The sequence below is a fragment of the Oryctolagus cuniculus genome, chromosome 1 (assembly GCF_964237555.1).
Source record: "Oryctolagus cuniculus chromosome 1, mOryCun1.1, whole genome shotgun sequence".
Classification (NCBI taxonomy): Eukaryota; Metazoa; Chordata; class Mammalia; order Lagomorpha; family Leporidae; genus Oryctolagus; species Oryctolagus cuniculus.
In genome coordinates this window covers 201,456,838-201,470,019 of record NC_091432.1, presented here as the reverse complement: position 1 = coordinate 201,470,019, position 13,182 = coordinate 201,456,838, and the positions used below count along the sequence as shown (strand labels likewise).

The 13,182-nt window shown below is 43.1% G+C and overlaps 1 protein-coding gene across 4 annotated transcripts in view; it reads right to left on the bottom strand.

The window, feature by feature from the left end:
• Nucleotides 1-13,182, bottom strand: part of NCBP1 (nuclear cap binding protein subunit 1) — a 43,946-nt gene that overhangs the window by 5,638 nt on the left and 25,126 nt on the right. For all 4 annotated transcript variants that reach the window (XM_008263220.4, XM_051856288.2, XM_070054775.1 and 1 more), the window contains exons 12-19: nt 11,703-11,767; nt 9,955-10,017; nt 9,734-9,808; nt 7,819-7,922; nt 5,457-5,579; nt 3,546-3,648; nt 2,372-2,465; nt 1,604-1,707 (exon numbers count right to left, since the gene is read on the bottom strand). In XM_008263220.4, coding sequence (XP_008261442.1) covers nt 1,604-1,707; nt 2,372-2,465; nt 3,546-3,648; nt 5,457-5,579; nt 7,819-7,922; nt 9,734-9,808; nt 9,955-10,017; nt 11,703-11,767 — 731 coding nt within the window. The remainder of the gene's footprint in view (nt 1-1,603; nt 1,708-2,371; nt 2,466-3,545; nt 3,649-5,456; nt 5,580-7,818; nt 7,923-9,733; nt 9,809-9,954; nt 10,018-11,702; nt 11,768-13,182) is intronic.

Sequence of the window (13,182 nt, the reverse complement as noted above, 5' to 3'; positions counted from 1 at the left end):
TACTACTGCATTCTTCAGCAGACCCAGCTTCCTGCTAATGCGCTTTGGCAGGGCAGTGCACGACGGCCAAAGTACTTGAGTTCCTGAGACCCAGATGTGAGACCCAGATGGAGTTCCTAGCTCCTGGATTTGGCCTGGCCCAACCCTGGCTGTTGCAGGCGTTTGAGATATGAACCAGCAGATGGAAGATCTCTCATTACCTCCTCCTCCATCTTCACCCCCACCCTAATGACTCTGCCCTTAAAAATAAATAAATCTCTATTAAAAAAAATATCTGGGGGCCGGTGCTGTGGCGTAGTGGGTAAAGGTGCCACCTGCAGTGCAGGCATCCCATATGGGCATCGGTTCTAGTCCCGTTTGTTTCACTTCTGATCCAGCTCTCTGCTATGACCTGGGAAAGCAGTAGAAGATGGCCCAAGTCCTTGGGCCCCTTCACACGCCTGGGAGACCCGGAAGAAGCTCCTAGTTCCTGACTTTGGATGATACAGCTACGGCTGTTGTGGCCATCTGTGGAGTGAACCAGCAGATGAAGACCTCTCCTTTTCTCTCTGCCTAACTCTGCCTTTTAAAATAAAATATTAAAAAAAATCTGTGCACAAACTTTCAGTCTAAAATGCTAGAAGACAGGACAGACAGGCACAGCGCGTTCATCCTGAAGTGGGGGGAGAAGGTGGGGCAGAGTTAAGAGATACCTGAGAGTTCACAGAGCTCTTGCTCAACGACTTGATTCTAGGATGCCTGCCTGAGTCTGAATCCTGGCTCTGCACCGATCTGTGACTCTGGGAAAGCTGTGTAAACATTCTGTGACAATTTTCTTTAAAATGTGAACAGTGGAACCTCCTTTCACTCATGGTAATGGTTAACTTAACAGGATGGTCAGTTCTCAGTGCAACCCTGAGAATGCTTTCTGTTGTCTGCATTTGTGATCACCCACTGACTAGAGTGACGACCTCAGCTCACACCCCGTCACACCGAGGACTCAGGCCGTGTCAGACCAGTGTCCTCAAGTAATCGCAGTTACTGCGGAGAAGGTAGAAGCTCCGATAGATTTTTGTTTCTAAGTAACTCACTTTTGTACTGTTTTGTGTCATCTCCTGCTATCTCAGTCCCAACCAATTCTAAAGCCTGTGAAATTTCACAAATAAGAACCGAGTTAATGAGAAGTTCCTTCCCTTTAGGGGAACAGGTGTAGAATTATATCTGCATTATATCTAGGATTTTGTGGCCCAGATGCAAATGTGTCCAGCTTTCCTTGTCCCTGGCATGACTGATACACCCAAGCCCCATCTGGCCTAGCAGAGACGCCAACACACAGCCAGCTCTTCCACATCCTCCTTCCCAATAGTCCTCTGACAGCACTTCTACCTGACCGGCTTAGACCTGATTCAAATGAGTGTGACCCTAGGAGATGCTGCAACCTGATGGGCTATGGGTATTTCCATTGTCTAGAAATACCTATGAAGTCCAGTCCTACCAGATTGGACCATTAGGATATTGACACCACCTAGTTTGGACCAGAATTTTGAGTTCATGTTTAAGAGATAACACATAACATATGCCAATTCTTAGAGAATTAAAAACGTTGTAAAGTCAGTCCTATTACCTAATAAAATCACGAGACAGTTCTGAAGAAAAGATCCAATTTGCTACTGCAGCACAATCAACAATCTGTGTACGAATCATCTTATCCACCAGTACAGCAATCATCTGTAACGAGACAATTATTAGGGTAAACATTTTATGTATGCCAAAATAATACTGCTATAAAGTAAAACAGTGGGGCTATAACATTGCTTTTTAGTGGCTATGAAATTAATCAATTTGGCCAGTAGGTCTTCAGATTTATTTTGCTCCTTGCTTGGTTCTAGCACTATAAGAAATATTAACAAATTGGAGCCAGCGTTGTGGTGTAGCCTGAGATGCCCTCATCCCATATGGGCAATCAGTTCAAGTCCCAGCTGCTCCACTCCTGATCCAGCTCCTTGCTAATGGCCTGGGAAAAGCAGAAGATGGCCCAAGTGTTTGGGCCCCTGCTGCCCATGTGGGAGACCTGGGAGCTCCTGGCTTCAGCCTGGCCCAGCGCTGGCTGTTGCAGCCATCTGGGTGTGAACCGGTAGATGGAAGACCTCCCTCAAAATAACTAAATGGTAACACCTAAAATTTTAGATAATTCCTATACAAGTATATAACTTCAACTGAATACAACAGGTCAAAAATAATTTTATCATAAAAAGTCTTAACCGTCCTTTCAAACATTTCAATGCCTTTTAATAATACATAGAATTAAAAAATTGTTTTACAAACCAAAACAAAGGTAATTAGTTGCCTAATTTTTGTAGTCCTACAATGAGGGAGCCACAACATGGCTTACCTGCGGATGGTTCCTCCAAACCTCAAACATAACCCTCAGCACGTGTAACTTTCCTTCATCACTTTCTGCTAGTGTTTTGAAGACTTCGTGAAACCTTTAGACAACACAGGGAAAAGTGTCACATACACTCACTCCTTTTAATGTTTGCAAGGTTAATTTATAATATCTAAGTGCAAAATTACCAACTATTAGTCACTGAAGATATAAGAAAGTCATACTGTAAGCCCAAGACCTAGGGACAAGTTAACGTTAAGGAACTGTCTGCAAATCTGAAGTACCTGTTTTCATTCTCTGTGGGAACCCTGCAAGCAGTACAGAGCCTGGGGAGCTGGGAAGGAATGAGACGGCCAGCTCCCTTCCCTCCCACCGCGGCCGAGGCAGGATCCAGGATCTATAAGTTCCTTCTTTTGCTGAGCTATCTGGTGAGTTAGAAATCAGTCTTTAGATGCCAACCTCTGGGTGGCTCCCCAAAATGTAGCTGGCTCTCATTTCTGCTTCCCTTCCTTTCAGAGGATGCGTTAGCAGCACAGGAGCTATGGACTATATATACACGACTGTTCCAAGGGCCCGAGATTGCATTAGTTTCTCCAAATGTACGAAAAAGTATACATTCCATGTGTACACTGTACATATAGACTGACAGAAGCCAGGAAACAGAAATTTTAACTAAAACAAATCAAAACCCATTGTGTGGCCAGCGCCGTGGCTCAGTAGGCTAATCCTCCGCCTTGTGGCGCCGGCACACCGGGTTCTAGCCCCGGACGGGGCACCGGATTCTGTCCCAGTTGCCCCTCTTCCAGGCCAGCTCTCTGCTGTGGCCCGGGAGTGCAGTGGAGGATGGCCCAAGTGCTTGGGCCCTGCACCCGCATGGGAGACCAGGAGAAGCACCTGGCTCCTGGCTTCAGGTCAGCACAGCACGCCGGTCATAGCGGCCATTTGGGGAGTGAACCAACGGAAGGAAGACCTTTCTCTCTGTCTCTCTCTCTCTAACTCTGCCTGTCCAAAAAAAAAAAAAAAAAAAAAAAAAAAAAAAAAAAAAAAAACCATTGTGTGGAATCATATATTAAGATCTTCATATTAATCAATTTCAGGTTAAAAAAAAAATCAGTGTATCACTGAAGCTCAGCGAGTCCCAAGCCCCCAGAAAGGCTCCGTGCTGCTGCTGCTCACTTACTTGGCCAGGGCACTGAAGGAGTGGCTGAAGGACTTGGCTGCCAAGTGCAGCAGGGTCTGCACAAACACCTCTATTTTCAACGGGTTAAAACTGAATCCTTCATCTGAAAAATATTTCATAGCAAGTGAAAAAAAATGAGTACAGCAATTCCTTGGTGCCTCACCTAGAATGAATGCTCAAAACAAAACACTATGTCAGACATTTATATAACATCTTTTAGTATTAAAAAGAATAAAAGACCATTACTGATTTCAAATACGCAAAATATGAAACTAAGCACAATCTTAATTCTTAGTTCTATGGGACTACGTTTCCCAGCTGATCCTGTATGGGCCATTTCTTTAAAAGATACTATATAGATTTCCTTATTCATAGTCTCCCTATATGATAGCAAGGTCATACATCAACACAAAACTGATAAACACCTAAGCTTATATCTTAAGATATCTGACAAGGGTCAGAGTTGTGGCAAAACTGGTTAAGTTGCTGCCTGCAATGCCGGCATCCCATATGGATGACAGTTCAAGTCCTGGCTACTCTACTTCGGATCCAGCTCCCTGCTAATGCACCAGGGAAAGCAGAGGATGGCCCAGAGGTCCTTGGGTCCCTGCATCCATGTATTAAAGCCGGACAAAGCTTCTGGCTTCGGCCTGGCCGTTGTGGCTGTTTGAGGAGTGAACCAGTGGATAGAAGATCTTTCTGTTTCTCCTTACTCTGTAACTGATAGAGAGAGGGAGAAAGAGAGAGGGATGGATATTCCATCCACTGGTTCACTCCCCAAATGCCTGCAATGGCGAGGGCTGAGCCAGCCGAAGCCAGGTTCTTCCAAGGTCTCCCATGTAGGTACAGGGGTCCAAGTTCTTGGGCCATCTTCTGCCATTCTCCTAGGTGCACTAGCAGGGAGCTGGATCAGGAGAGGAGCAGCTGTGACTCAAAGTGGTACCGATATGGGATACTGGAACTACAGGTGGAGGCTTAACCTATGCAACAGCTGGTCCCTAATAAATCTTACCCCCGCCCCGGACAGAAACCTTTTACTTAAGGAATACAAACTTCATGCTTTTCATAGATATAACTTCAGGAATATAGTGATTCTTCCCACCATACCCGCCTCCCACCCACATTCTCACTCCCACCCTTCTGACACTGCAGGTGGAGGCATAACCTTCTATGCCACAACATCAGCCCCTTTTCATGTACTTCTTAAAAAAGTACCCTCAGTATACTCAGGAAATGTCAAATAACATTATTATTCTAGGGGCTGGCAGGTTAAGCCCCTATCTGCGGCACTGGCATCCCACACAGACACAGGTTCAAGTCCCAGCTGCTCCACTTCTGATCCAGCTCCCTGCTAATGTGCCTGGGAAGGCAGTGGAAGATGGCTCAAATGCTTGGGCCCCTGCACCAAGTGGGAGAATGGGAAAATGCTCCTGGCTCTTAGATTCAGTCTGGCCCAACTCCAGCAGTTGCAGCCATTTGGGGAGTGAACAAGCAGATGGAAGATCTGTCTGTCTCTCCCTCTCTGTAACTCTCCCTTTCAAATAAAATAAGTAAGTCTTAAAACAAACAAACAAACAAACAACAAAAAAACCAGTATTATTCTAATAGCTTACTTGGGAGAAAATATCCACTTTTATTTTTCCCATTCAGAACTCTTCTACAGTGAAAGTAAGGAATGTTTAAAAATCCTTGAATGATGATACATTTTACTTTGTGTGTAGGATGCAATTTATATTCCTAATATAAGCTAGTTCACAGGGGGAAAATACCTGGGTTACAGGAACAACTTAACAGAGAGACACATTAATTTATGAAATCCACTGGAACTGAAGAGGAACTCATGTTGCCAGAGTTATGCTGCTGCTTTACCTTGGCCTATACAGAGTTTCACTGAATACTGAATTCCCTTACCATCATCGTCATCCTGGTTGGGGTTTGGTACATCTTTCAGAATGCTGAATATTTCATCATTGGTTGCCTTACTTTTAAAGGCAACAGCTAAACAGAGGGCCACAGAATGTCCAGGAAGAGAATCTAAACACAGAATGGGGAAGAGCAGATCAAGTTTAAGAACTATTTTTACAAATAGTTAAGTAACTGAGAAACTTAAAAAAAAGATTCCCTTCAAAATAAAATACTCTTTTTCCCCCAAGATCAATACTTAACTAATGTATGTTCAAGGATGAGGGGTAAGAGGAAAAGGATATAGTCACAATGGTCCTTTAGCAGCCTGTAATTATTCTGGGCCTTTGTAAGTTCACAAGCCTGGAATCAGTGTATTGCTCTCTCATTTTTGCCACTGCCCTTCTTATTCCTGCTAAATTTGAGTTTGAACCAAGTAAACTGTCAAGTTGAAGGGTTTTTGCTGAGCCACACATCTGAATCTATATAAGCCAGATGTTCATCTGATGCGACTCCCTGGGTTTACTATTAGTTCCTATCTGTCCAGTCCTTCATCTACAAAATTTGTGCAAATATATCCTGTGAGCCATCACCAGAACAGAAAATCTACTTTTAATGTAAGGTAGACAAAGAGGTAATAAACAGGGCAATCCTGACATGGACTGTGAGTTACTAGGCACCTGGCATGAATGAAGTCAGTTCCAACAGGTCACAGGAGGACAGTCCTGTAACACCTGCTCTAAGCTCTTCCCTGAAAATGGGAGAGAAAATAAAGGCAGAAAAATAAAAATCCTGTCACTTGTCAGGCAGCTTACACTCTGGCTGGGGAATAGAGATATTCGCATCAGAAAGAACAAAAGAGCCACATAAAACTGACTTATTAAAGGTTAAAAAATGGGGCTGCTGGTGTTGTGGTGTAGTGGGTAAAGCCACCGCCACCGCCTGCATTGCCAGCATCCCACATGGGTGCCGGTTTGAGTCCCGGCTGCTCCACTTATGATCCAGCTCTCTGCTATGGCCTGGGAAAGCAGTAGAAGATGGCTCAAGTCCTTGGGCCCATGTACTGCCGTGGGAAACCCAGAGGAGGCTCCTGGCTTTGGATCTGCCCAGCCATGGCCATCTGGAGAGTGAATCAGTGGATGGAAGATCTCTTTCCTTTGTCTCTCAAATAAATAAATCTAAATAATAATAATAATAAAGGTTAAAAATGTTTACAGTACAACTGGGACCAAATCCTGGGGAGAGAACAGAAACTTAACTCTCTAGCCCACAATAAAGCCACAAAGACAGACACACATAGGGAAGAATAAATAGCATGAGACAAATATAAGGATTAAAAAAAAAAAAAAAATAGTAGTTCTGGCACTGGGGGAACAGGAAGAACAACCAGGAAGGCTCTGAATGCTAGGCTAGGCTACTCCTGAAGGGAAATGTCTGCGCTCCAGCAAAGACTGTAGCCGAAGATTCCCTGGGCCACACGGCAATGTCTAAGTGCTACATGAGTTGCACAGGGCTATGAGCCTAGTCGCAGTGCACCGAATCTGTTCCACTACTCAGAAGCAATTTCAAACTGGCTTGATTTCCTTGAATCAACTTCTTTATGGTAATATTTGTACAAATATACCTAATTCTCAGAGTTGCATGACACAGGAAACATACTTAGCATCACAATTTCCAAGGAAAACCGGTGTAACCAGGAGAACCAGGGATATGGTATGAGAAGGCAATGAAGAGCACAGTTTCCAAACCCAAAGACCCTCTATACAACATGAAATGGAAGGCTCGCGGAAGTGCTGTGTTTAGAGCAATCTGAAAAACCCAACGTGGAAAAACTCCACTCAACAACGAACGTACCCTTCACTGAGTGTATATACCAGGCGAAGTGCAAAACGGCACCATCAGATTATAGTCCCTCTGATTTATAAGGCCATCTGAGATTCTGTGACTAAAACTAAGAGAACTGTACTTAAGAATTTACTTCTAGAAGCACACTGCCAGATGTGTGCACCCATGTTGTCAACACCACAATCTTAACTGTCATTAGATAAGCAGTTCAAGCTATCTCCATTGTCATGACAAATACACATTTTCAGTTTATAAGTCCTTCTTGCCACATTTAGCACCAAAAAGTTAAAATGATGTCTTCTTGTACATAACGCTGCAAACTATATCAAGAGAAAAAAACTATAAACCAGTGATGGCTAATTAGATCATGACAAAATCTTCAGAATGATGACAGAATACTAGCTGGTGACAGACTACCCTTCAAATACAGAAACTATAAACCCCATGCAGAGAGAAAGTCTTTTCACCTTAATTAACTGATTTCGAGGTAATTTTTAAAGACAGAGGCCTTTGTTTTATTACTTACTGCTACTTTCATCTCCATACTTGTAAATGCAGGTTGGGTTTGCAGGACACAGAGCTGAGAAGGTAGGAGGAACAATATCTAATATACGCTGATGGTAAGACAACCTATAATACAAATAACAGCCTCAGAACATATCTTTCATCAGTAGCATTCAGGGTAACCCCCACCTTACCTGGAAAGGAATAATCTCGAATAATCTCCAATAATCTGAACCCAGACAACAACCAAGAAGCAAAAAAGGTTTAAGAAAAAAAAGGGGGGTGGGGGCTTTACATTTCTAAGCCAGCAGACCAAAATTCAGGCCTACTTTAAATCTTACTGGCTTGCACTGAGGTATTATGGTGATAGTGAGCCCCAAGCCTGTTGGACTAGAATGTGGGGAGATAATAGGGTGGAGTGGAGCAGACAGCTGCATGACTGAGAGACTGGCTATATTATACCCAATGAACACATACTGAGGATAATAGGAGCCGACTTTCTTACTGCCTAAGGTTTCCACAAGTCACAGCAGAGAAAAGGCTATAAATGCATGAGATACTGGGGATGCTGTACAGCAGTGGGTAAAGGCCTCGCCTGGGGCTCTGGCATCCTGTACCAGACAGCAGATCCCAGGGCTGACCACTCTGCTTTGGATCCAGCTTCCCACTAATATGCCTGGGAAGGCAGCATATTCTGGTCCAAGTACTTGAGTCCCTGCCACCCATGTGGGAACCCCACATGGAGTTCTGGGATTCTGGCTTCAGCCTGGACTACACTCTGGCTGTTGCAGATGTTTGGGTAGTACATAGGCAGATGGAAGATCTGTTTCTCTGTCACTCTGCCATGCAAATAAGTAAATAAATGGATATTAAAAAACTAAAGCCTCTATAATTTATAAAGTTGATTTTATCAGATATTTCATTTTAATAATAAAAAGCTGGTTAATACCATACTCTACTATTACTCTGTTTTCTGGCAAATATCTTGTGAAAGAAAATCAGGAAATGCTCAATGAATGTTGGGGATATTAATAAATTCATAGTTTATAACTCACTGAATGATACAAACTCATTAGTCTCTACTGATACATAAAAAAGAAGATAAATATATACATAGAGAGAAAAGACAGGTCTTTCTTATAGAAGAATGACAACCAATAAATGTAGGAAAAAACAGAGCAAGAATCACCACCCTGATAATTTGTGGCTAAGTGGAGAGTAGATGTTTGATGAAAAATAGGGTAAGAGTATAACATTGGAATACCCTCCCACGAAATACTAACCCATCCCAGGGGGAAGCCAGTGAGGTTCAGGTGGAGAGAGCTGGCTGACACTGGCATGACCCAGAGATCAAGATGAACATCACAGGGCTGGGATTCATGTGCCTCCTGATGGGAGCACAGCAGAGTTTGCACATGAGGAGTGGTCACAGCAATCGAAGAAAGTTCTAGACTCTTTAAAACTGACAAGGACATGAAAGACTTGTTCAAGGCCAGAAGGGTCGGAAGAGAATGACAACTCAATACCACATGTGTTCTTGAACAGGACACCAGAATGCAAAGACGTTTGTTGGGATGATGTAAAGTTTTAGCAGTGCCTGGGAACTGTACACTACTGCTATCCCAGGGCCAATTTTCTGAGTTGGAGAGTCGTATGCGGCTATGTAGGATAGCAGACTTTGTCTGAGACAACACATGTAGTGGATTCTGAGGGAGGAATGGGCCTCTATGTCTGCAGCTTGTTCTCAAAGGTTAAATGGTGTACAGAGAAAGAGGGAAAAAAGGAGTGAGCATCAGAGCAAATGTGTACAATGTCAACAACCAGGGAATCTCCATGAACAGGATACGAGCTCCTTTGTACTATCTGGGCAACACTTCTAAACATTTGAAATCGTTTTACAGCTTGAATTCTTGGTACTTAAAACACAAAGAACTTACCTCATACATTTTTCTAGAACTTCTCTTACAAACTTTGGTTTGGGACTTTCAAGATCTTGAGTAAGACAATCTGACCTAATGAAGAAATGTGGTTTTATAAGTTCTGACACATTTGCACTTGCTCTTAGCACAGACAGTGAAGATGACCGATTTTATGTCACAGTTTCAAATAACAGTTTTCTGACTCTGGAGAAAGGAGAATAAAAGACATCACCACTTACCAATCTTCCCAGCTCCAGCGGAACTGGAAGTTACTTAGATGATGAGAAAACCAATTAATAAACCTATATAGTGAAAGGGAGACAAACAGAAGGAGCGGTCATAATTTAGAACAGTGATTTGTGTAATTCTTCAGATACAACCTTACAGTTAATCAAAGGCATGTTCCCTACACAGTTGCATTTTCTCTTGCTAATTTTTTCTCTGCAAATCCTCTAACTCTTTTGTAACAGTCCCTATCTCACCTCTCCAACGTCGATATCTTCTGTTCTTTCTAGGTAACAGACATGACTCATACACCTGTTTTGTGCAGGGACACTAAGATGAAATTGAAATTAAGAGATTAATGCTAAGAACTTTGTATAAGTCCAATAAGTACTTGCTGAATGAATGGTACAATAGGGGTACTCAACGCAACTGGCGTTTTATTAACTATAGTGAGGGGGAAAAAAATCTGACACTTTTATTAAAAGATTTATTTATTTTAAAGACAGTTTACAGAGATAGAGAGGCCTCCCATTCACTGGTTCACTCCCCAGATGGCCACAACGGCCAGAGCTGTGCCAATCCAAAGCCAGGAGCCAGGAGCTTCTTCCGCCCATATGGGATGCTGGTGCTTCAGGCCAGGGCTTTAACCTGCTGTGCCACAGCACTGGCCCAAGACACCTTCTTAAAGAACACCTCCCAGGGCCAGTGCTGTGGCACAGCGGGTTAACACTGTGGCCTGAAGCGCCAGCATCCCATATGGGCGCCGGTTCGATACCCAGCTGCTCCACTTCCGATCCAGCTCTCTGCTATGGCCTGGGAAAGCAGTAGAAGATGGCCCAAGTCCTCGGGCCCCTGCATCTGCGTGGGAGATCTGGAAGAAGCTCCTGATCAGTTCAGCTCTGGCCACTGCGGCCAACTGGGGAGTAAACCAGTGGATGGAAGACCTCTCTCTCTCTCTCTGCCTCTCCTCTTTCAAATAAATAAATATTTAAAAAAAAAAAAAAAAAAAAGAGGAACACCTCCCATATGTCTAGCATTTCAATCCCTGAAATTACTCGAGGTAATGGGTCAATGACACAGGATAGCCCTTACTGATAATTTTCAGATATGGAATATAAACAATGGACAGAGAAGATCGTGGAAATGGAAGAAATGTCCAATACTTGTCCTTATTTGGGAAACTGACAGAAGAAATAACACCAGCTAATAAAGGTGACCACACAAATCTCACCCTGCAAAATACTGGGTATGAAACTACCATAGATATAAAAATATAATATGGTCTTTTCTATAAGCTGACAGTCATGAAGTTAAAGGTCTGAAAAGATGTCTTGTCAAAGCTAATTATTTTAGGAGATACCATCAATTCATATTATGGGTATTCTTCAAAAAAATTTATGGGAGGCAGAATTAAAATGTTTATTTTGGGGTAAAACATTTAGAAGTTACATGAATAATAAGCAACATTAAACTCTCCTACACAGGAATTAGTCTAAAACCCCTTTTGAAAGGTTATATGTGTAATTTTAAGAGAAAATATCAAAAAAATGAATTAAATGAAAGAACAAGCGGCATGGGCGTTCTGCACTGAAGCTTGAAACGGAAACTAACGCTGCGGCAGAGTGGGCGTACGTCTTATTACACAAAGGCTGTGTGGAGGAGGCGAGAAAGAAAACGCGATGTTTTGATCAAATCTGTTTATGAGGTACAATCAGAAGAAGCTGTTAGCATTAAGTATGGAAATACGATGGCATTACTGTACCTGTCTACACATGTAGTGTTCATGGTATCCAAACGCATGTATAACATTTCAGTTGCCTGTGCAAGCTGTGGATTTGGGGTTAAAGAAAAGTATTCAATCTCTTCTGAAGTAAGTGATGACAGAAAAAATAAAATGCTTCCTGCCTTTGAAAATTTTTTCCATTTTTTTATTTGAAAAAGAAACAGCAGGGAGGGAGGGAGGGAGGAAGAGAGAACACATTTGTGTGCTGCTTTATTCCCCAATGCCCACAGCAGCCAAGCCTTGGCAGGCCAAAGCCAGGAGCCTGGCCCTCAATCCAGGTCTCCCACATGAGTGGAAGGGACAACTACCCGATACATCACCCGATGCCTCGCTAGCTGCACATTAGCAAGAAGCTGTTGTAGGATGCAGCCTCCCTAAGCGGCTCCTTAACCACTGTATCAAACATGCGCTCCAGTCTTTACAAGGACTAATGTTGAACATAACCAGTTTAACAGCTTGAAAATATCAATGTACACTAAAAACTGGAAATACCTTTGGGGCTGGTGCTGTAGCGCAGGTTAAAGCCCTGGCCTGCAGCAATGGCATCCCATATGGGCGCAGGTTCAAGTTCCAGCTCCCTTCAAATGTACCTGGGAAAGCAGGATAGAATGGCCCAAGTGCTTAGGCCCCTGCACCCACATGGGAGACCTGGAGGAAGCTCCTGGCTCCTGACTGGCTCAGCTCCAGCCATTTGGGGAGTGAACCAGCAGATAGAGGACCTCTCTTCCTCCTTTTTTTTTTTTCAAAAGATTTATTTGAAAAAGAAAATACTTGATAACCATTTTCATTTTCCCCTTCATTCCTCTTGAAGCAATCATTGATCTATCATTTAACTAGATTTTGTATTTTCTCTACTTTCATAAGAATAGCTTATATTCTATGAATTATTTGATGTCTTTCAGTGTAGTAATTTTTCAATTCATTCATATCGCTGGCTGCATCAAAACTTGCTTGTTGTTGAACAGTAGTCTATTGTAAGAATACAACAAAATTTGTTTATCCATTCACATGTGGATGGATATTTAGATTATTTCCAGTTTGGGGATATTATAAATAAAGCCTTCTATGAACATTAATGTCTCAAACTTTGTGGGACATACAGTTTCATTTCTCTTGGGTAAATACCTAGGAATAGAACAGCCAGATTTATAGTGGATAGGGGCTGGTTCAAGTGCTGGCTACTCCACTTCCGATTCATCTCTTATGGCCTGGGAAAGCAGAAGAAGATGGTCCAATTGCTTGGGCCCCTGCACCTATGTGGGACACCTGGAAGAAGCTCCAGGCTCCTGGCTTCAGATAGGCCCAGCTCAGCCACTGTGGCCATTTGGGAAATGAACCAATTCTCTTTCTCTCTGTCCCTGCCATTTCCTGCTTTACTCTCCACAGGCTCACAGTGGTCCTGGGCCGAGCCTGGAGCTGAATGTGGGAGTCGGGGACTCAGTCCAGGTCTCCCATGTAG